This window comes from Haemaphysalis longicornis, unplaced genomic scaffold (genome assembly GCF_048455015.1).
Source record: "Haemaphysalis longicornis isolate Haplotype H1 unplaced genomic scaffold, Haemaphysalis longicornis Haplotype H1 scaffold_2, whole genome shotgun sequence".
Taxonomy (NCBI): Eukaryota; Metazoa; Arthropoda; class Arachnida; order Ixodida; family Ixodidae; genus Haemaphysalis; species Haemaphysalis longicornis.
The window spans coordinates 55,907,911-55,930,667 of NW_027526295.1; the positions used below are offsets into that span (position 1 = coordinate 55,907,911).

The 22,757-nt window shown below is 47.0% G+C and overlaps 1 protein-coding gene across 1 annotated transcript; it reads right to left on the reverse strand.

Annotated features, from left to right (window-relative positions):
- Nucleotides 1–1,863: 1,863 nt before the first annotated feature.
- LOC144167123 (uncharacterized) lies at nucleotides 1,864–20,812 on the reverse strand. Its single transcript, XM_077696498.1, has 5 exons — nucleotides 20,681–20,812; nucleotides 15,823–15,889; nucleotides 13,754–13,988; nucleotides 5,476–5,649; nucleotides 1,864–2,694 (listed from the first exon to the last, which is right to left on the reverse strand). Exons 2-5 carry the CDS (start codon nucleotides 15,878–15,880, stop codon nucleotides 2,454–2,456), a joined length of 708 nt encoding a protein of 235 aa, XP_077552624.1. The 5' UTR covers nucleotides 15,881–15,889; nucleotides 20,681–20,812; the 3' UTR covers nucleotides 1,864–2,453.
- Nucleotides 20,813–22,757: the final 1,945 nt, after the last annotated feature.

Below are 22,757 nucleotides of genomic sequence, written 5' to 3' on the forward strand. Positions count from 1 at the left end.
GGGTTATCGCATAATATGAAGTCTATTTCATTTTTGTGCTCCCCATTCGGGCTCCTCCAGGTCCACTTCCGACTCTCCCGTTTACAGAAGAAGGTATTCATTATGCGTAGGTTATTCCGTTCTGCAAACTCAACTAGTAGGTCCCCCCTGCTATTTCTACAGCCCAGACCATAGTTCCCAACTGCCTTGTCTCCAGCCTGATTCTTGCCTACTTTAGCATTGAAGTAGCATTGTGCTATACCACTCGGCCAATAATGCCCCTGTCACACGGGTACTTTCAATCGCGATTGAAGTGAATCGCGATCGAGTTTTAAGTGCGAATGCACTTCTTAAGCGAGCCTGAATCGTCCGCCGCCGTCGTCCGCATAGCAACAGCTGCGGGTGCGCGCGCTCCTCGTCTCCCTAGCAACGGAGGGAGATGGGCGCGCGCTACTCTCCTCCTCCTCTCTCCGCTCAGTGACTGCGGGTGTTGGGCACCTCCTCGCCACTTCGGGCGGGAGAGCTCTCGCTCGCGTAGCGGGCGCTCCGCATTCCGACGCGTAAGGGCGCTCGTGTAGCCCTCGCCGTAACGGCGGGCGCTACTCTCCTCCTCCTCTCTCCGCTCAGTGACTGCGGGTGTTGGGCGCCTCCTCTCCACTTCGGGCGGGAGAGCGGGAGGGAATTCGCACTTACACACTCTCCCCCTCGGGGAAGTCCGAGGGAATTTTTTTTTAGCACTCTCAACGCACTGCCGCTGCTGCACGCCCGCTTCAATCGCGGTCAAGAAGTTGCACCGGTGTCACTCGTGCACGCCATATGGCGCTAACAATGCACTTGCGGCCGGCGTCTGGTAACTTCCCGCGGCCGTACGTATACGTAACTATGTAAATATTACCGCACGCTTATTTGGGTCAAGTTATTTGACAAAAGTTGTTGCGTTAGTCGAAGTTTTACCATCTGCGCCATATCTGAGCGGGGACGAGAGTATCGCCGCTTTCGTTCGATCGCGCTTGAGAAACCAGAATTGAGTTCGAGCGAGACGGCGATTGAAACTGCCGTGTAGCAGTGCGATTGAGCTCGATCCGGATCGACTCAATTGCGATTGAAAATGCCCGTGTGAGAGGGGTATGAACCTCCGGGTTCGTCCTGGCCCTTTGGAGCCTCTCATCGCCTTTGTCGGCGAGTCGAACCCGTCGCGGCGTCTCCCTTGTGGACGCCACGAACCTCTCTGAAGAATTTTCGATGGGTCGTTTCCGGGCGGGAGGAAACATCCTGTATTCCACATCGGCGCACACACGCCCGCAAAAGCCCACAATCTTAAATGCTGTGAGAACGTAGTCAACAAACATCCATTACCTAGAATAGCGAATCTCAAAGTACCTCCGTCAAGAATTACAGATATATGCCCTTCAAATAATTTAAAAATGTGCCCAAAAGATTTTTACGTCCTTTCCCTACTTTTGGCGTTCTTTGAGCACTCGAATTACATCATTACAGCAATGTAGCGGCTACTAGCTGCTTCGTTTAATTTGCACCAGTAAACGAATTCGATAGCCAATTGGAGACAAGCCACAAAGCATAAACGGACGACTGAGAGTTCTGCTGCGACGAGCAAATCCCGCAGTGCCACTGCGTGCTGTTAATAGCTGTAGCTTTCGCTGTGCTTCAAGACGCGATGGAAAAAGTGAAAGCGTTTATCGTTACTGTTGCGGAGTCACGTTAAGGGTTGTGAAGGTGGATATAAATAGAGCGTTTTCCCTCTAACCTCATTGCAAACAAGCTGCTATGGGCTGAATGCGTTTCGTTCGTCATTGGAATGCGCTGCTTTCGTGATCAGAAGTAAACAAAAGAGCCAGAATGAGCAGGCTAATACAGCTTAAAAAGGTTTATTGAGGGTACAATCAGTAAATGCGTTTTTCTTCCAAGCGGAAACTGTAGCGTGACATCAGCTAGCACTGTCGAAAATCATTTTGATCTCGACGTTGAATGTTTTACACGTCGTATAAAGTTTTCGAGTGAACCCGAAGCAATTAGAAAGAGCGACAACACCAGCGCCGGTGTCACCCTTCTCTCGTGTCCGTGCTTTATAGTTGGCGCCTAATTTCCAAATAGGTATGTTCACCAACTAGCCGGACTCTCCATTTTGCTTCAGCAACTAATTTATCAGCCATTTTTAATTGAGGTTGAAAAGACAGGATGGTACTCCGTAAGCCTACTTCAATTTCCAGCGACAAGGCTGGCGGTTGTAATTGTACTCGCAGCAGCACAGCGGTTTCCCTAATGAAATACTCAACGCTTAGTCTTTTTCATAGGCTTCCATAATTACGAGCTGCATTAAAAATATCGAACGTGCATTAGGCACGGTACATGAGTACGCCCAGCAAGTAATGGGTATTTCACATGGTTGCCGGTGCTTTGGACATCATATGGCCAAACTGCACCTACCCAACACGGTATAAATGTTTATAAGGCACTTAACCGCGGCTGGCAAGGTCGCTTGGTATGCTGGACGACAACTCGGCCAGTTTCTCGGAGAAAAGCTTTTGCAAGTTTTCCTCAATGGCACGCCGAATCTTTTCCTCCAAGATTTTGTCGAACACCACGGAAAGCGCGTTGGACACGGCGGGCAAAGCAGCGAGGCCTTGCACCTGGACACGCGCGCCCTTTAACGGCTGGACCTCGATCCGCTTGAGCTCGGGCTTGGCTTTGGGCTTCCTGCGGAATGTAGGTGTGGCAAAGAAGGCGAGGTCAGCGGAACAATGGAGCTCCCATATTGCTTCCTTAGTTTGAAGGCACGCAAATTCGGTTTTTCTGCGAAGTCTGTAGGTAAGCCCTTACTGAATTGCATTGTGCCTTGAGTGTTAACGCCCTTGCTGAATTGCGTAGTGTCATCCACCCAACCATCGTAGGATCAGGAATGTACTGGAGGCTCTGTTTCAGATGCAACGCGTGAGCGTTTATTTTTATGGCGCTGCTGGCAAATCTTGCCCCGCACAAGGTGTAAGCCAAAACCATTTTTCAACACTACAAACGAGCAGGCGACGCAGGACTATACAAGCGCTACCTGAATAATTACGTATGTCACGATTGCATTTTGTTTCAATGGGAATTCTTGATATTGGCGCAATTTCCTTGCCAAAAGATCTGGTAGATACGGTGTTACACACGTGTACGCAAACAAGCGATATACTAGGAGGAAAAGAAAGAGCACTCTGTACTGCTTGAAGAAAGAACAGTGGGTCTGCATTCTCCTATAAAGCCTTGTTCCGAAAAATGGCGACCAGCTGCAAGATACAATCCCATGTTTGATTTGGTGCTAATTTACCGTCATTCCATGCAAATGGATGCTGATGTCTATGCAGATACGAAAATCGACATCTCACGCTTTTACCCAACCATACAAAAAGCGGGTGCCTTTCGCAAACCCTTTAACGAGAGTCAATTCGTTTAGTACTGTCCTGGAGTGCAAGGATTACGAGAACTCGCATCCTCTTCGCGCATAATGCCACGGGCACAATTATTGGGAATGTCGAAACTCCGCTACGAAAAAAACGCAGTTTATGACACAATATAGTGGTTTTGGTGATGTATTAGTTTTCCTACAGAGAGGAACACATTTGCCTCTGAAAATGCCTAAATCGCATAGTTAACGTACACAGTCTCTAATTCTCCTGACACCTGGCAAGAAAAGTAACATCAAATTTATTGCCGCCAAATAAACACCGAATTAAGATAAGGTATTAACCTTAGGCACTGCAATGCTGGTTTAATATACATTACTTAGTATTATCTGGGAAGGGGTGAGTCATGCCAGTACAAACACTTATTTGCTGTAATGAGTAGTTGTATATCCCTGGAACTGTGCACAAAAAGCCAGTCGAGGGAACGCAAACACACGCAGCGTGATGTGCGTGTTTCTCTTCCTTCCTCCTGTTTTTTATGCGCAGTTGCAGTGATGAACCATTTTCAAATATACACGCTTTCAACTGTACTTCGGGTGAGAGCAGTTGTAGGCACTAAATATTATTTGTGGTAACGTTTTTGCACAATATTACCACTTCCATTTAATAAATTTAGGGTAATTCAATGGCACCCTCCGTCAGTGCTTCTAATTCTCTCGAGTGCCTTGCCACGTCGTGTTTAGTTGCGGTTCGAACGTTGCCAACGAACTCAGTATGCTTAGTACTGCTCGCTAGTCTGATATTGACAGCGAACAAACCTGTGAGAACTCTTCCTATGTGTCCAATATCTTAGCCTCCTTGCTCATCATGTTACCAATTTTGTCACTAGGTGCACACATGGTGTCTCTGACAATGGCATGCTTCTTATTTATTCCTAAAAAAAATCCCGCACCTGCTAATTGTTCTTTCCCCTTTGTCACACTCCCCGCACAGCAAGGGGGCCCCTATTTTTGCTTCTGTTGTTCAATTGTGCAACTACATCAATATTATATTTATCGGGATATATATTTACGTTCAAATACAAAAGTGTTTTTAATACACTTTCGTCGGAGTATAGTATTTAAACGTAAATATATATCTCAGATTTGATATATAGTGTATACAAATATACAAATATAAAAACATATATATTCAATTTTAAGTTCAGTATAGTGCATGAGCTAGGCCTTGCATTCCTTTCTGCAAAGTGGCTTAGCAGTGTGGAAGGAATACCTGTACAGCCGGTGAGCGAAAAAGCGTATTTTGTTCCACTTCAACGCTCCATTTCAGCCGTCTTGTAGCGCGGGGATCGGGGCCAGGAGCGAAAGCATGGTACAACTACTTATAAAGGACGCAGGTTTTACATCGCATGGAGCCCCCTAATAAAGAGTGTGATCTCAGTAACATTCCTCAAGACAGACAGCAACATTCCATCACACCCCACATAAAAGAGAATTCAAGAGCTGCGTGTGGAACACTCTTTTTCGCCTTAGCGAGAAAAGCAGCATTTGACCGCGCGTCTGTTTCCTAAAAGACTCGTAAGAAGAGCGAATTAAAAATTTTACACAACAAGACCAACCGTTTCCTTCCTCGCCAAGTCCCATTGCGTTGAACAAAGAATTGGGAAACTTGGCAGTAACTCTATGCTTTTTACCTGTAGGAATGCGAAAGCGGAGCAACATGCCAGACAACTGCCGCGATTCACCAGTATCTTAAAACCGATTATACATCAGGCTAGCTTGATTGTAAAAGCAGAATCACTTGTGACATTATGATTGATTTCATTTGCGTGCATGCAAGAGTGGCGTTTCATTTCGATCGTCCTTAGTGTAAATCACCAAGGTTGAAGGGGAGCCTGAAAATGTTCCTCGTTAGGGTGAGTGTAGGTACTACCACACATCAAAAAAGTACAAATTTAGACAGAGAGCCGAACCAGCCTACGGACCCTCTTGCCAATAGAGCGGTAGGTCCATCGACACACGTCTGTGATGGGCTGGCTAAAAATGATAGTTGATAACAGGGAAGTACAGCATAATAGTTCGATGATGCCGCTTACAGTACAGCGTCGACGTTGATCTGCACGGTGTTGACATCGGCGTCGATGGTGACGTTCTGGGTGTGGCTCATGGCCTGCACTACTCCCGTGTACGCGATGTGCACTGGCCCGGTGCTCAGGTCTGCACCCATCTCTACACCGTCGGATCCAACCTTCACGCGACTGTCGGCCGCCCTGCATACAGTCGTTAGCCTTCCCGTCATTCCGTTGTAATAAAGGAGTGTCAGTTCTTACAGTACTCCGTAACGTTTTTCGTAGACGACGCTAAGCCAACGAAATACGCGCCAACATGGCAATGGCTACAGAGGGAGTTTGTACGCAGCATTTATATAACCAGAAGCAATCTTTGGCGTACATTACTAAGCTTTCCCTGAGGCTTTCGTTCGTCACTCGCTGAGTTTCGCGATCAATTTGCTTTCCCACCGGAAATCACCACCGCCACGACAAGAGAAAACCAGTCACCGTGGCCTATTCCTCTTTAGGCTGGCTTAGTCGGTTTTTCAGCTACCTCATCCTGCGCTTTTTATAAGGGCAGCCTCTGTCACATGCTTCAGGTGTAGGAGCAGAAGAAAAAGTGGCGCAGGTTGCATTAATGGTGCAAGGCTGGAGAAACAACAGGGCTAGCTGCCCCTTTCCCTTCGTCGGAGACCCGGCTGTTGCACATCACTTTTACTTCCGAACTTACCTCTGAAACTGCTCCACGACTGACAGGCTCGGATAGTTTCGTCCGCAGGCTATCACATCTCTCCAAAAGTGGATCGCGTTTGCCCGGGTTAGAACCCTTCACAAAATCCAAAGTTAACTCCCGCAGTACGAACTCAACAGAAATATTGTGCGCCGGGAACACGATGATAGCTCAATCGGGCAGACGCCGGTTTCATAACTCGAGGGACTCAAGTTGAGTTCCGACCACGGGACGCGTTTTTTTTTTTCAATTGGCTGCATATCTTACTGTTCCCAGCTGCAGCGAACCCCTTACCCATCGGGCTTTTGGGGTGGCCCAGTGGTTAGGTTGCGGGGTTCACAGATTAAACCCCCATATTGGATTTTCTGGACCTTCCTGACCACATTTTGTTTCTTGTGGCACGCACTCCCAACAACTGCTCGTGGGCTCTTTGCCTCCTCGTCACTTTCCCTCACCCTTCGAGGTGTTTTTGGTGTGACGTACGGATACTGCTCGGCCTAAACTGCTCCGCTGTTACACATTGTATCCCTCGAGTCTTTCAGCGTGCTTAAGAAGTGAACATTGGCTCAATCGAATAACGATGCTTGCCTTGAGTGATCGCTTGTCGTACAGAAAAAAATTAAAGAGCGGAGTCATTTGTATCTGTGTGGATTACCCAGTGAAACAGCGTCGGTTTTATTTTGTCGTCGCACTCAATCACTTAACACAATGTGCGAGGTTACAAAGAACATAGTGTGGGTTGTGAATGCGTGAGCATCAACGTGTAGTTCAACCAATCAGGCGGCTTGCTTCCGCCCTGCATTGTCGATAGGCTTTGTGACTTCGCTGTCACTTCGTGCACAACCATCATGAAGATTTAGAATGACTTCAATGTGTCTCCTACGTGTTTCACTGCTGCTTCTTACTGCCCTCGTGTAATGGGAAGGCTAACGACAATGGTAGAATTTTCTGCTCCCCTGATCGCCTGTTTGGTTGCTTTGTTTCACACCCTGCATTTACGTTGTATTGGTGTCAGTAGTTTTTTATTCTTTGAATTATTGTTATTCCAAACCTGACAGTAGTTGGCGTTGACGGCAGTACGAGGTTAGATTGCTTTTCATACCCATAAAACACCAAGGTGGACACAGAAGAGATGACTGAATATGGAAGCGTTTCGGCTTCAGAGCGGTAGAGTTGAGACAGTGGAGAGGATGCTGGGGCGTGTTGGTAATTCATTTTGGAAAAAAAAGGTTCACAGCGAGGGAGGCAAGGACGACGAACACAGGACAACCACTGACTTCAGCACTTGTCCTGCGTTTTTTGTTGTCCTTGTCTCCCGCTCTGTGAACTTTTTTTCCAAAATTGAGAGAGTAGGTGGATGAAAGCCCTAGGGAAAAACCTAGAGCACGAGGCGAAGCCTCGTGAGCAGCAAAAACTCGGAGATAGCCGAGTTAAAAAGTCGGGCGCAGCTTGAACTAGTGGCGCAAGGCTGGAAAAACAGCAAAGCTGGGCGTTCACATACCTTCTCCCTACTATGACAGCGGATACCACGAGAGCTGGAATTAGCCGGATCAGCACCTCAAAGCCATTTGGACTTCAATGTAAAGCAAATGACATTAAATTGTGTACATTGTTATATTCAGTAGCAATCGTTGTCACCCCTTTCGTCGTCGTCTTCTGACGATACAGCCACGTAGGGCAAATAGGTAGACCTCCACTTCAAAGACCGCTGGGCCAATGGCCGTATTCACGTGCGGATTGCGAAGGGATGGCTTGAAAGATTCGTCGTCATCGTCCTAGGCACGGCGCATCCGTGGCGCACCGGTCGTTACACCACGACAACGGCGAAGAAGGGAGCTCCTCATCTACCGTAAGCACACCCGCAAGCCTGGACGACGCCGGGCGGTCGCCGCGAAGCACGCGCTCACGTGGGCCCTGTATTTTTTTTTTTTTGCAAAATTCACTGAGCGAACGTAGTGCCCAGAAAAATCCCCGGAAATTGTCGGGCGCGCACTTGAGCGCGGGTCTCGCGGCGAGCGCGTGGCATTCAGGAAAACCAAGTAAATGCCGAGCGCTCGTATGTCCGTCCCTCGCAACGACCGTCCAGCGTCCCCTGCGGACGTTTGTCAACTCAAGCGTACCCACTTAGGGAGATCGACCAAGATTGGCCAAAAAACCGGCAGCGTTCGCCGTAGTCGTGACAACTGTCGCGCTGCGTGGACTTAAACACTTGCCCGCAATGAGAAAGACACGCCATACTGTATACGCCCCTCCAAGGCGATGTCCAATGATTATGGCTTCGAAAAAAAGAAGCTCACACTTACAGCACCCATGACGAAGTAAAAGTAGTTGCGGCAGCGAAGAAGCAAATCGGCTGCAATCGTGGACTTAAACCTTCGTGATTATCATAAAGGTTGCGAACTGCTTCGCTGCCTTCGTCTTACCCGTTAGTGTGAGCTTCCTTCATTTTTTTTTTTGTTCTCCGTGTATTCCACTTGTGCGGCGCTGTGTGTAGGGCGTCCTCATCCTTGCCTAGTCTTTGTGGCCGTCTGGAACCGCAACCCCGAGGCCTCCTCCTCCGAAAGCAAGTCGTCTAGCCGGGAATCGGTGGAAAATTGTCGCGCTGCAGTAGAACTGCGTGTGCTACTCGGCGACGGCAGCTCGGCGCGCGTTTCGCTACCATGACTGCTATAGAAGTACCGCACGTGCGACTAACTTAAGAACACACACTGTGTTGCTATTTCCCTTCACTCCTGGACACAGACTGTACCTTTTGTTGCGCCCCTTTGCCATTCACTGATTCGTTTTGGCAGGAGTTGGTTCAATACTGTTGGCTTGCTATCTATCCCTTCTGTATTTTTGTTGGGGTGTTGGCTAATATAGACGTAGTCTCGTTGGCACTGTCCTTTCGTGATTATTATTGTTTGGAACTTGACAACGTTCACCTCTCACTACTGTGAAGTTTAAGCTTGCGCTACCGAACGCCGGTGCTATGATGCGCCTTACGCCAGAAAAACGTTTAACATAGCCCGCTGTCTTGAACGTGAAGTGTGTGGACAGTTCGACTAGTACCTGTTGACCTTCACAAGCCTTAACTTAATTCCCGCCATCCATAGAACGATGAGTGGAAACACAAGGGAAACTTGAAAAAACCACAGCCCTTGCACCCTGTGCAGAGAGAAATCCCGCACAGCTGCCGCGCTGGAGGCCTTTTCTATGTTGGTGCTTATCTATGGTTAAATACAATGACGTTTTATTATAACGGGGCTATCATAATTACTGCGCATGCTCTAGTGCACCGTAAATGTGGCTTACGAAGATTATGCATTGACAGCAGACTTAGCAGATGATGATGATGATGATTTCTATTGGTTTCCTCTTTGTATCGGGGTGATGACATGTCATCTTACCAAAAAGGGCTAATATACATATGTTTTACACTTTTGGTTTAATACTAGCGCTGCTTAGGGCAGGCACAAAAAGCTTATTACGCACAAAATACTTTTTTTTTTCTATTACAGGTGGTAACTGTCCTAGGCAATATTCCCCTCTCTGCTTTTCGTCCACCAGCATTCTAATCTTCTTTTCGTCCCCTCGACAGCCTTGAAGGTAACTTCCTCTGTGATACCCTTAAATCCTAGGGCTTCTGAAAGCCCAATATTCCCTTCATGTAGATTTGGATGGATACCCTCACATTCTAACACGATGTGCCGCATAGTTTCTGTTTCTTTGCCGCAGACCACGCATACCCCATCATTTTGTGAATACTTCCCCACAAAACTCTTAGTTCGCACGCAACCTGATCTAGCCTCAAAAAGCAAAGCACTGCCCTGGAAATTATCGTAGAAATTTTCCTTTGTGATGTTCATCTTCTCAGCCCTGTACATCTCTAACGACGTTTTAGCTTCCATTTTTTCCCTCCATTTATTCGTTTCTATCTGCCTTGCCTCTTTTTTTGTTACCTTGGCTGTTTTGGATTCCCCACTGTTCTTTCCGTATTTCATCGTTAGCCTTCTAGTCTTTCTTAACCACTTGCACCAGACGCGAACTTGCACCCTTACTCTTTCCTACTATCCCCCTCTCCCAACTCCCACCCACCCCCTCCCTTGGAAAACCGTTTACTCTGCGCAATTTTACGATTCCGGGGGTTTGAGTGGGCCCCGCAAGGTGGCGGTAAGCTCTCACGCAAATGTCGTCCACCTGGCTCTGTTGCCAGGGGAGGCGACCAACTAGATCCTATCTTCGGGAACAAGTTAGGAACGGCAGTAGCCCATGTACGTATCACTCTGTCTAAGCGACGGACCGGAATGTCAAAGGCCACGCGTGTTTTGAAAGGCGACTGCTATGAATGCATGATATCGTCTGCCTCTTCTCCCGTAGTTTGCTTGTCGTCACTGCAGTAATTAATACGGATATGAAGTCCACAAAATCTCAGAAACGGCTCGTGCCATGTTCAGAACATTACCAGTAACGCACTACTCGCGCCACACGGAGTAACATTCGGCTACAGTGATGAGGCATCGCGACAACTTTCGTTGTCATTCTTAAAAGGAAGCCAAAACGCTTTCCAAAAAAAAATTGAGTTAGAGGCACGCTTATATAGTTTTTTGCGCGCCGACTCCGAATATCACACTGCATTTTATCGTGAATGAGTTCAACCAGCATTTATCTTGAAAAATGCGCGGTCCCGTTTGAAAGACGTGTGCTCTTCGTCTTTGACGCCTCTGATTGGTTGCGCCCGTCATGACGTCGAAGGAGGACACCCTTCGGCCACGCGGGTTGGCGGAAGCATTGGAAACGATCGCACAGCAGCGTCGCTTGCCTTTTCGGCCATTTAGCTTGCAGCTTATTGTTCGCACACGACTGCAAGTGTACTTTCCAACTTCCCGTGCTGTTGGTTCAAGTATCTTAGAGCATAAATTTGCTTTATACGAACGATAACCCCAAAGCAGTGAATGTGGCGTCGACTAGAGGCTTCCGTCAGAATAATTCTGAACTGGGCAACCAGCATAGGGGGTTTCTATTCCTTAATTATGTTAATATTAGGTACTGCCTGAACTGTTTGTTACTATATATGAAACCATTTATGCCCAAGATTAAGCTGTGTTTTATACACAATCTACCAGAGAAAAGCACGTACGTGCACTGCGCGAAAATATCGCGTTCATGCGCTGTAAACGTATATGCGAGACACATCTTGCCGGTACACGCATAAACCAACAAGCGGACTCTGCTTCCGCATTTCCTTTGTTCGTTGTCGCCCACCCCACTCCCCTCACTCATCCTCATACACACACACCCACACACGCGCGCGCCATTTGGGCGGCGGCGCTAAGGCGCCTTCGTGATTGCTAGCTGCACTTCGATGAGTGACGTCTTACTGCTTGACTTGCATTTATTCTGAAAAGATTGCAGCATGCTGGTGCCTCCGCAGCATTATCGTCTCTAGTAGGGATTGATTTTCGCGTGTGCGTTGCGCATTCGGCTACAATATTACGGCCACCTTGTTATAATTAACAGACCAGTCGGACAAGCCAGTTTCGTTGTAGGTACGTTATTCTAGGTAACAACCACCAAACGTTTGTGATAATATATCGTTGGCGTGTTTCAGAATTTCTAGATTTAAGGATCTACCGCGCTAGTCGGACAAAGGCCGCACATTTACTCTTCGCTCTTACTTTTTTTTAGTATCATCGTTATATATATCAACGACTATCGCTGGAGCACACATCAGGTTCAGCGGCAACAAGTACTTGCCAGGTTATAATATGCGGGCCCACGGAATCTTGGGCAAAGAATTAGGCCACCGCAGTCACTGACAAATTATGGTACGGTGGTGGTTCGGAGCGGTGTTTTTCATTCCAGACAAATATTACCTTCTCGTGGCATGTATACTTGCAAAATAAGTAATGTGGTGGTCTTGGTTCTTTTATATTGTAGGAATACTGTTTACCTATTAACCAGGAGAGAACTTCTATCTGTATTGGCGCCTTGTTTTAGGTTAGCCAAAAATGGGTTTTTGAACACTGTTCTAAGCCCACCAGGGAAAGGAAACCGACGCATTTAACAAAACAGGTGTTTCCTGAACAAATGTGACTTTGTTTCTGGAACTGAGCGAAACATCCCTGGCCAAAGTACAGCAGTATTCACCATCCTTGCTAAATTTAGCATCTAATGTAAACATTTATGTCCGTCGCATAGGAAAATAAAAAAAAAGAAAATACGCATTGGTGCGTTTTACAAAGTATCTAACGTAGTGTAGTATAGTTTCCTCCATCAAGCACAGCCTCCTCGGCTGTCGCTTCCGTATGTTATAAAACATCCCGGCGTGGTATTATCCTGCTTAGGAATACGGCATGGTAACGCATGCCTCGCTTCGCGTTCGTGAATACTTTTTAAGCACAAAAATTGTACAAATGAGTGCTATCAACAACAACAAGTATCATTATTCCTGTGGCGAGCCTGTACAAGAAACACAGCGAAAAGAGCATGGGAGAGGCGGCCTATCCGGCCGGAAGTCCAAGTACGACGTTTCCCGGTCGGTTTCGCCTCCGCTCTTCGGTCTTCCGGCAGCGCGCGCCGAGATGGGGGCGGGGCATCGGGTCACTTTTGTTTGCGTATTGCGCCGCTTCTATTGCATTTATTGCAAAAAATATTTCGCACACGGGAACTATTCAATGTGTACTTGGTGCTAGTCAACTTTTCTTTTATTCTAAAACCGCTTCACCTTCCCTTTAAACTGTACCCGAGTACAGACGGAGAAAGAATATATACATGAGGGAAAACGGCGCTTTGCGTCTGGCGCGGAACCGCGGCTAGATAATGTCTCAATGAATACTAACACAGACTACCAACCCTTGTAGCTGCGGCGTCGAAGGAGAGGGTAGCGGCACCTGATGGACGAAATTATAACGACCACAATTCATTCCGAGGCTGCGCAGTGCCATGTCGATCGCGCCAGCCGCACAGTTCCCTCTCCTGCAACAGATGCCGTTAATAAATCCTAGGTTAGGCACTTTTGATGTTACTCGCCGGATCAGAAAGCACCGTGTCCCCCGGTGTCTCGTTCTTGTTTATTTCAGCTTAATCGTAGACAGCTTTCCTGCAAAATTTCGATGGAGTGGACTAGACCGAACCAATGCCACCGAGAGCAGGAATAGGTGTGGTGGCTTTATTGCTTTTTTCCTGCAGTGCCCCACACGAATAGGACGCCATCTTTGCCACTCAAAAGGGCAGCCTGTAACTCTAGTTTTTTGTGCACTTCGGTAGGGTTTTCGCTGCCAATACCGCGACTGCAGTTGTTAACAGCTCCTCAGCGGGACGCATGACCGCCTGGGATGTCACTGTGGCGAAGGGGCGCTCATGTGATGGTGCGTGACAATCATAAATCATATTTCATTCTAACAATTCCTCTGCAATAATACTTGGTCAATATATATATTTATTACGTGGTCCAGTACTTGTAAGGCAGATATGACATCATTCGTTCAATGCACCCACGTGCTGCAGTAGCATTCCTTTAAAAATACTTATTTTGAACCTACAGGAAAAGGCACGATTCGAAACTATCTCCAATAAACTTCAACGTATGTTAGATGCCATTGCAAAACCCACCTCTTTATGCTTCGAAATCCGGTTACTCGTCCCGAGTAGAGGCCCGCTTCGGCTTTCACTTTCAGGATAGCCTTTGTCTCGAAACCATGCGTGATGTTTGGCAGCGTGAGGGGGTCCAAGGCTCCCCAATTGCTGATGGGTTTCAGCAGGTCATCAAATACAGAGTTCACCTGAGCCGTGTCCGAGCTCGACCCCTGTGACGGCTCACTCAGGAATCCAAGCGAAGGGTAGAGCCCTGCAAAATAGCCCCGTCCAATGATGCCACATATCTTGGCAATTTGCTATGCTCAACCTATAGAAATAGGTGCAATAGCTTCTGGTTCTGTCTATGAGATCATTCATGTAGTATTAGCAACTGCTAAGGAGCCATGTGCCACCAAAAATACAGTTTTTGTGGCTGTCTCACAGGCGAGATAGTGCGTATTAGGTGTACCTCGACCACAGGAAAAACTGCTGTAGAATAAACGACGTTTTCCAGGTATCCAAATATTTTTGTAAGAACAGACACGTTGCGAAGGCTTGAAATTAGCAAAATAAAGCAGTGGCGTTTTCATCCTCCCTTCGGCTGCGCCTTCAGCACTTCCACCCTTCGTGTTGCAGTATGAATTTGAAAAAAAGTGCCTAACTCAGCAGAATCTCGCTTTCAGTAGTACTGACTTTAAAAGGGAAAATCCACGCGCTTCGCATATAAAAAGTAGTTTTACCATCATCGACGCAATCTCGCGATGCGTGGGAATGTGCCATGAACGGGTATTTTTGCATTAAATTGGGGACGGGCCTCTATAGGTAATGATTTTTTTATTTAAAATCGCCAAGAACTCCCGCTTTCTTTCTACAGTGGAATTCATGACCTACAACTTGACACCGTCTGTTGTACACTGCTTTATTTCGACCCTGCTGGGCCAGAAACATTCGTTGTCGAGCTTTGTCGCAAATATGGCCGCAGAACTTTTGAAGTAGGATGGCGTTATGAGAACCAAACCCGCAATTTTTTCTACTTTGAGAACGTTCGGTGTTCTGATGCCCACTAAGTAATGGAAGCTCTAAATACTCTGACAATGTCTCTCCTGATGTTACGACATTGTCCTCGCAATCTACTCGTAATGTTTGTGTGACCCATTCGTTACTGGCTGAAACAAAAAAAAAGTTGATATATTGCAGCGTAAAAACGTGCGTGCAGGAGTCAAGCTGTTTGACATGAACGCCACGTTTCTGCATATGCGGGAAGATAGCAACAAGGTAACCATAAGAGCCCTCGATGATATGCAGTTATTTATTAGATTTTTAAAAGAAGGGTATTTAGGGGAAAAACTGTACACGAATGTAGTTATACTTGCGCATATATTACCTGAAACAGACAGAGCCTCTGCAAGTTAGAGCACATAATCGACTTCTCTGCCGGGAAGCGCACCGATGTTGCATAGGACCACAAAAGCACGACAAAACACAGCCAAGCAGGGTATGTCGTCGTTGTTGTGATATTCTGTGTATTATTTGTGTACTGACCCGAAGAGAATAGGTATAACCACCAATATCAATTACGGAGCTCACCTTAAATACTGTTTGTTATTTACTGTTTGTTATTTACTCTTGGTTATTGTTTAGTACTGCTGTTTGGTGTACATGTTTCTGTTGCTACTAGTGTGCGCGTATATATTTGAGAAAATGGTTGACTAAGATTCAAAAAAAAAAAAAACAGTCGTTCACTGACGTTTAGACTCGAGCACCAGTCTTCTAAACAGATGAGCTCTCCTTATGCGGAGTTACGGTCATTCGGTTGTCATAGATAGGGTACTCAGTAGATTCTATCGCACTATATGAAAGAGCATTGATTGATTGTAGCGTTTAACGCGCCGACGCAACGCAGGCGATCAGGCGCGCAGTAGTGGAGGGCTCCGAATGGATTTTGACCGCCTGGGGATCTCTAACGTGAGCCGAAATATTGTACGCACGGGCGTTTTCGCTTTTCGCCTCCAACAGAACAGCGGCCACCGTGGCCGGGAATCGAACCCGTGACCTATAAAACAGCATTGCTGTGTTGTTTGATCGAGACGTACATATTCACTCACCTCCGGATGCTGCCGTTGCACACACGCTGCACACAACCATGGCAACGAAATACCTCATGATGTCTACCTGCAATGAGCAGGCGACAAACGCAGTCTCATTTTGCATACCGTAGAGCTGCATGCCATAGAGCAGATAGAAAGTATACAAAAATCTGATGGTGGCCAAAGCAGGTTGCAACATAACTGAAGCAGATTATTTATTTTATTATTTTATTTACCCGGAAAGCCTAAGCTTTAAAACTAGGAGCGGGTGTACGAGGCGTACGCTATGTATTCATTCCGTCGACGTAAAATGTAGGAGTGGCAGCCTAATAGTACATACATGGAAAAAAGAAATATAAATCATGATTAAACAAAACATACAAACAGCCCAAGTACGTTTTCTTACCAATGAAGATTTTCATAGAAATAACGCATTAGAAAATACACATTCCAGATTCCACAACGCAACCCCCAAAGAAGCAGATATAATAGTAGGATCAATAAAGACGGAACTATACCCGCCGCGTGGCCGATGCACACACAGGGGCTGATGCACGCGTCCCGATTGCTGGATGAACAACTTATTTTACAAGCCTACAAATATCTTTATCAGATAAAAGTACAATGCTTGCAGTAACGTTCTGACAGCCGTGAAACAAGGTGTCAAGAAGGCAAACTCGTCTTTATTTAACTTTTATCGAACTGCACCAGTTCCGTATGTCCCACAGAATGCGGCGGCAGCCGAGTCGCTGGCGCTGGACTTAATAAACATTATTTCTACAATAGCCTTGCTTAATCCTTCACTGAGGGACCCTATATAACTGCAGAATACACATGACTGCTTCATAGGAATTACACACCCAAATTTGAAAGTTCGGGCAGCTAGTTGCACATCTCAATTGATTCTCTCACAGCGCCACAATACGTTTATCACAGTATGTGCATACCCAAGGATGGGCGCATCGGTTCCGCCGGCACATTTGTGTCGTTACGACGAAGCGCGGCGAGGTTGTTATACTTAGTTCTATTGTCCTTGTTTCATGTGCCTACATCAAAGACTATTTCTTGAAACGCAACACAAGCTGGAAGTGCAAAATGCTTCCGCAGAGGAGAGGCATTGGGATTTTAAATGATTAGCGCCCGAGGATAAATGCACCCCTCCATAGTACCCGCTCGGCACGGAGTCAGATGTGGAAACCGACACAGTGAGAAAACTTTTAGGGTGCAGGAATTAAGCGCCCCGTCCTGTGGTTTCAGTTGTTCCTTGTAACCGAGCGAACTATGGGGACACCGACGACAGACGAGGCCGAACGAGCACGAAAGCGAAGGAGGAAAGACGGCGCGAGACATTCTTTCCGACGGAAACGCTCTACCAGATCAACGACAGAACGAAGATGCCACCGAATGTAGAGCGAGCAGGAAAGCGAAGAACGTAAGTAGGGTTACGGGCACGAGACATGGTCTCACGCGGCGATGCGCTACGAGACAGCGCCAGAGTATAACGTGCGCCTGCGGGCGTTCGCCGATGTGGCGGTCACTTCATGAGACGCAGCAAGTTTCGAATTTCTTTAGAAATTTCGAATTTATTTGGATAAGCGAAAGCATCACCCGCCGTCCAGTGTACGCAGGGGAACCGTTTGGGGGAACTCCATGCGCATGCCTGAAAAAGCAGGTTGGAGGAGTTAGAGGTAAGCCTACAGATTAGCTGAGTGCATTGCAGTGGAGCGCACGCGCAGCGAGCTACAGTGTAAAGAACAGCTGATGCAATAACGGCGGGCGGTGCGGGTTGAGGACAAAACTGGCAGCATCTCCACTCCGTGGACGATGGCGAGGGTGCGGAGTACGGGGACTTGAAATGTCGTTCAAGTTGCGCCCAGTAAGACATCCGATTTGCGCCGGGACCGTCATTCGATTTGAGCCGTGAGTTGCACCTTGATTATTCCCTAAATGAAACTGCAACTCGCGGTTCAAATCAAATTTTGCTTGATTTTTGCTTGATGGAGGTATGCGCATGGATGGACGCGGACGGACGTTGGGAGGTCCTAAGGTACCCTGCACCGTTACAGGCGAGGGAGCAAGCCGTCTGTCTCTCGGGTACTAACGCACCGTCGTAGCCCGATGGGTAAGACAACTGACACTAACTCTGACTGGGCAACCAGACACAGGCTCGAATCCTGCCGGTGCCTGTGTGATTTCTTGCGATTGTAAATGCAACGCTCACGGGCGCGGAGCGACATTATTGCGGTCCTAAGGTACTCCGCCCCTAATAAACATTATAATGGCAAGCGCCAGCCGCAGTTACATCCAAATCGGTAGGCCACGCCTCGTACATATAACACCGGCCGCACGTCATAGCTCCGCTTGTCACCCACGTGTACGGAGCGCGTGAGCGCATTTTTTATTGGCCTCCTTTTGATCTTTGTTAAAAAGATCGGTACCATTTTATGATATCACGGTGGATGACGAGCGGAGCTGGGGAACCAAACTTAGCTAAAGTGCAATAATCACTGTGTGACGTCACCATCCAAAGCGACAAAAATTGTTCATTTCGAGTTTCATACAGTTACACCTGGTTGTAACGAAGACGACAAAAGTCTGCAACTTTTTGTTGCATTCAGGTTTTTGTTACATGCAAGGTTTCGAGTTAGCGCTTGTGTGAATTAAGCGGAAACGAAACCAAAATTCTAGGCATCACGGAAGGTGAACTCACCCTTTGCGCCTGCTGCTTTCTCACTAGCTTAGGCACTCAACAGCGTCCCAAAGAAGCATGGTCACTTACTCTTGTATTAAAAAACGTAACTTAAGTATCAATTTCGCCTTTTGACACTTTTCAGCGCCTTCACGTGTTTCAACAACCAAACGTACACTGAAATGGTGCTTTTTTACGAACTTGGCGCACTTTGCCACACCCAAAACTGTTTAGAGGTTGCTGGCTGGTATACTGCACCTGGCGGCGACATTCTCCTTTCTCGCCTGTGGAAACACCATTTAAAATTGTGAGCTTGTCTTGAAAAGACAATTTTTTTGTTTTCTAGCAACAGAACGCATCCCCGATAAACCGATACCAGAGATAGCAGTGGAGACTCGCGAATACACACCGACAAGACGGCCTAGTACCTCGAAATTTAGGTCTCGAACCGAAACCGCACTCACACTTGAAAACGCACGGTAGTTTTATGTGCGGAGCAGAAAAAAAAACGCGAAGTGTAGTTACTCTTGCTACCTGGTGTGGCGTCACGCTACACAAGCAAAACCAAAAGTGGATTCTACGTTAGGCACGGGGTGGCACTAGCCGCTTCGTTTATCATCATGATCAAGACGAATTTCGTTTTTAGGAGATTCCAGACCTATTCGTTGCGGCTGACTCCTTTCAGCAGTGCTAGTATTCGCTGATTTAGTTCACCTCTTCGGCCTATGGAGAGTAAACATGCAAAACATAATGACTGATCAGCTTGGAGACGTCGTTACGTCAAGGTTCGTTATACGTACAGGTCGCAAACACATGGGCTTAAATGGGGATGGAAATGGGTAATTGAAAAACTTCGTTAAATCCAGGAATTCGTTACAAAGAGGTTCGGTACATCCAGGTTTCGCTGTATTTAGTTTATTTTTTCGTTCGCACGTAGAATTGGCTATAGAGCAATCTACGGACGACACAAGAAGGGTAACCGAAGAAAGCGCACCGCTCCTATGAAGCGCGCCCCGACTACGCAGAAGTGGCGACTGGAGAGGGTGCGCAGAAGTGGTGAGGCGCCCTCGCGATGACGCGCAAGTGGTGTGTGGCGAAGGTGGTAAGTAGCTGTGAGGTGAGTGCTGACAACGGACTGGTGGTGAATGGAGAGAGTACACCGTAGCCATCTTAAGCTGCATCAACTCTGCGAGGTTTTGTGGTGTACGCACGCATCTATATTCTGGAACGAAAGTATAATAGCTCCGCTGAAAAAAAGTGAAGTACTCAAACACGCGCTTTTTGCCTGGTCCTGGACACTAGCATCCGTGGGTTAGCGCATCTTGGGACAGGAATCCAACGTAAACAAAACATAGAAAGGCGGCTTTACCGTAGAGAGGGCGATAGTTTGCGGTCTTACTTCTGTTGCCGGGGAGTGCAACAGGTAGTCTTTTAAAGCGCGTAAAGCAAGCAAAGCAGCCGCCGTAACGAAGGCCATAGTATGCAGATACGTCTGTGGCGCAAGAGTTCAGCTACTTATAACTTCAGTGCGAACAAAGTCTGCAACATTTTTGCGCAGTGGTGTTGCTCTGCTTGATGAGTCTCGTTTCCGCTATTTCGAAAACAATGACAGGCGCGCTTTCTTTACTTTCATTTTTAAATTAACACGGTTTAAAAAACGCAAAACAATATTTGGGACCTATTTTCACTTTTCCTAAGAAAGCCATCTTTTACGGCCTCGTTTACGTCAACGCGAACGACCGTACCTATCACTCAGAACTTGTTCACTATTGCGCATATGGGTACAGGGGCCACCACAGTGAGCAGAAATATAGCTTTGGGTGCGATTACATCATTCTTTTCTTTTTAATTGCCTAAGTACAAAACACAAAGTTTCGTCATCCTTACTCACGTTCTGATGTAGCTTTTGGTGTCAACAAAATTTTACACAGAATGCTTCACACCTTCCTGTGGGCAGAGCAGCAAATTTAGAATAGGAACTGCCGCCACCGGGAACACAAAGGTCATTGGCGGGACATAGTTTCTTTATCGTAAAAGTACGCCCATTTTGTGAAAGCGGACTTCCCTTTAGGGCTGTTACATAGCTTGCACATACCTCATAGATAGACGAAACGACCGAAATGCGCAAGTGCACATGCATGTTCGATCTCTCCAGGAGGAATCGAGCACTGTATTTTCTGGGCTCACCTTCTCCGCAAAGTCGGGTCTGTCTGTCTTCCGATGGGACTACGGCTCCACTGGCGCTTCGATCTCGAATGTATCACGATATACCGGATGTGTCGTATGCAGCACGGACGTGGGTTCTCCAGTTGCGATCTCGGCTTGTTCTGTGCAGGACACCCAAGATGGCGGAAACCAAAGATCATTCATGCACGCGCAAGCCAAGGTAATCCGACCGCGAAACCACTACGATCAGGCTGTAGTTAACATTGGCCGCAGGAAGCGAAATACACGCACTTGCCCTAATGTGTGCCTATAATAGTGTCTGCTGTTTATACCAGAACAAACACAAATAGCTAATTGCATTACCACCAAGTGCATGGATTGCAAGCAGGAGGCATCTAGCTTTAGGGGCACAGCCAGGGCGAGTACTTCGGTGTGAGAGCATCCCCTGAAATGTATGCATGCAGAAAAATCGCTGATATCGTTTGGGCGTCCGGTGTAGTCTTTCTTTCTATTTAATTTGTTTTGTTTCCCTGTGGCGCAACATCCGCCCCCTTCCCCCCCAAAAAAAATAAATTTATTGTTACGCCACTGTCTCGCTTGTATCCATGACTTTTAGATACTTTTGAAATCCGGGGGCCGCGTTTGCAAAAGTAAGGTAATACATTCGCTCCCATCATTGGTAAATAATTTGCAACTTAAATAAAATGATGTCATGGAGGTTTCTATATTGAATCGCTAAAGTACCGTGATGACGAAGACGACTAAATTCAGTTCAAATTCCTCTTTATTTCTTGAAGCATACAAACTTCTCCTCTTTGTTTATGCTTTGCGAGTGCATTGACGCGTTCGTCAAATATACTATCTTTGTGGCTCAAGGCGTCATAGAAGATATCTATTTAGAGCTTGGATATTCTGTAAGTGGAATCCGTTCTATGACGACTGGGAAATCACGCCCTCGAAGTTCCAGAACTGTTAAGCTCCCAAAGAACAAATTTTGAGTGGTTTCGTAACCGGACCTTCTGCTTACTTCCCGCATGCAGCGAGTTGCGCTCCTGAAAATGCACCTCTCAGCCTACCCGTGCAGCTGCGCGCAACTAGTAGGAGGCGCCAGGCAGCCATTGTTCCTTTCGTGCTACCGATACGCCTTCTGACACCTGACTTTGGCATAACTCTCTAACGCAACACGAAACTCAGCTTCGAAGGATCTCACTCCACGGTGCGATGAGATGAAACTCGAATATGCCAAAAGGCGACCGCCCCGGGAGTATAACGTTGAGCGCAGCGATTCTAGGACGTGTCAGATGTCGGCTAGGAAACCGATATGACGGCTTCAACGAGAAGGAAGAATATTCTGCGGCAATGGCACTAGCAAAAGTTGGCAGACAGCAGGGCGCGTAACTTGAACCCAAAGAAGATTGGGCCAGAAAAAAGTAGGTGACTAACTCACCAAGCGGAGCTCGGCTGTAACTTGTGATGGCAAGGATTGGGGCTGTCAGCAAAGTTGCTTTTGCATTGAAGTAACCTCGAGATGCGTAATGCCGTTTGTCACAAACAACATAATGTGCAAAGTGTGACGTGGCGACTGAAGCGCTATTACCTAATTTCTATGAAAAAGAAACCAGAGTTGAAGGAACCATTCGGAGAGGGCTAAAGGTTGTAAATGGCGCTAAAATGTCACTGGGCATTTAAGCAAAAACATGCCCCCCGAATGACGAGCAGGCAAGCCTCCGCCCATAGGAAAGGTATTTAATGATACCCGTTACTATTTCAAACAGTTTTGCGGAATTGACCTGTTAGTTCTTGCAAAAACACTGCGCTACATTGAAATTACGAAGACGAAGGACGGCGGAACACACGATGCACACTTACGAAAGCGCAACTTACTGATTGCGCTTTCGTAAGTGTGCATCGTGTGTTCCGCCGTCCTTCGTCTTCGTAATTTCAATGTAGCGCAGTGTTTTTGCAAGAAATAATGTACCAACTAGCCCAGAAGCGAGCTCTCATTGACCTGTTAGATTGTCCAGTTTAGCAGTCACCCAAAGTAATTTGCCACCCACGTGCGGCAGTCTGGCATGGCTGTTCAACAGCAAATGGCAGC

Coding starts and splice junctions, on each gene's coding strand:
- LOC144167123 (XM_077696498.1), bottom strand. CDS start 15,880: ATGAGGTATTTCGTTGCCATGGTTGTGTGCAGCGTGTGTGCAACGGCA. Junction 5,650..13,753: donor GGATTTCGAAGCATAAAGAG/GTGGGTTTTGCA, acceptor GACTGTATGCAG/GGCGGCCGACAGTCGCGTGA. Junction 2,695..5,475: donor ATCAACGTCGACGCTGTACT/GTAAGCGGCATC, acceptor TACATTCCGCAG/GAAGCCCAAAGCCAAGCCCG.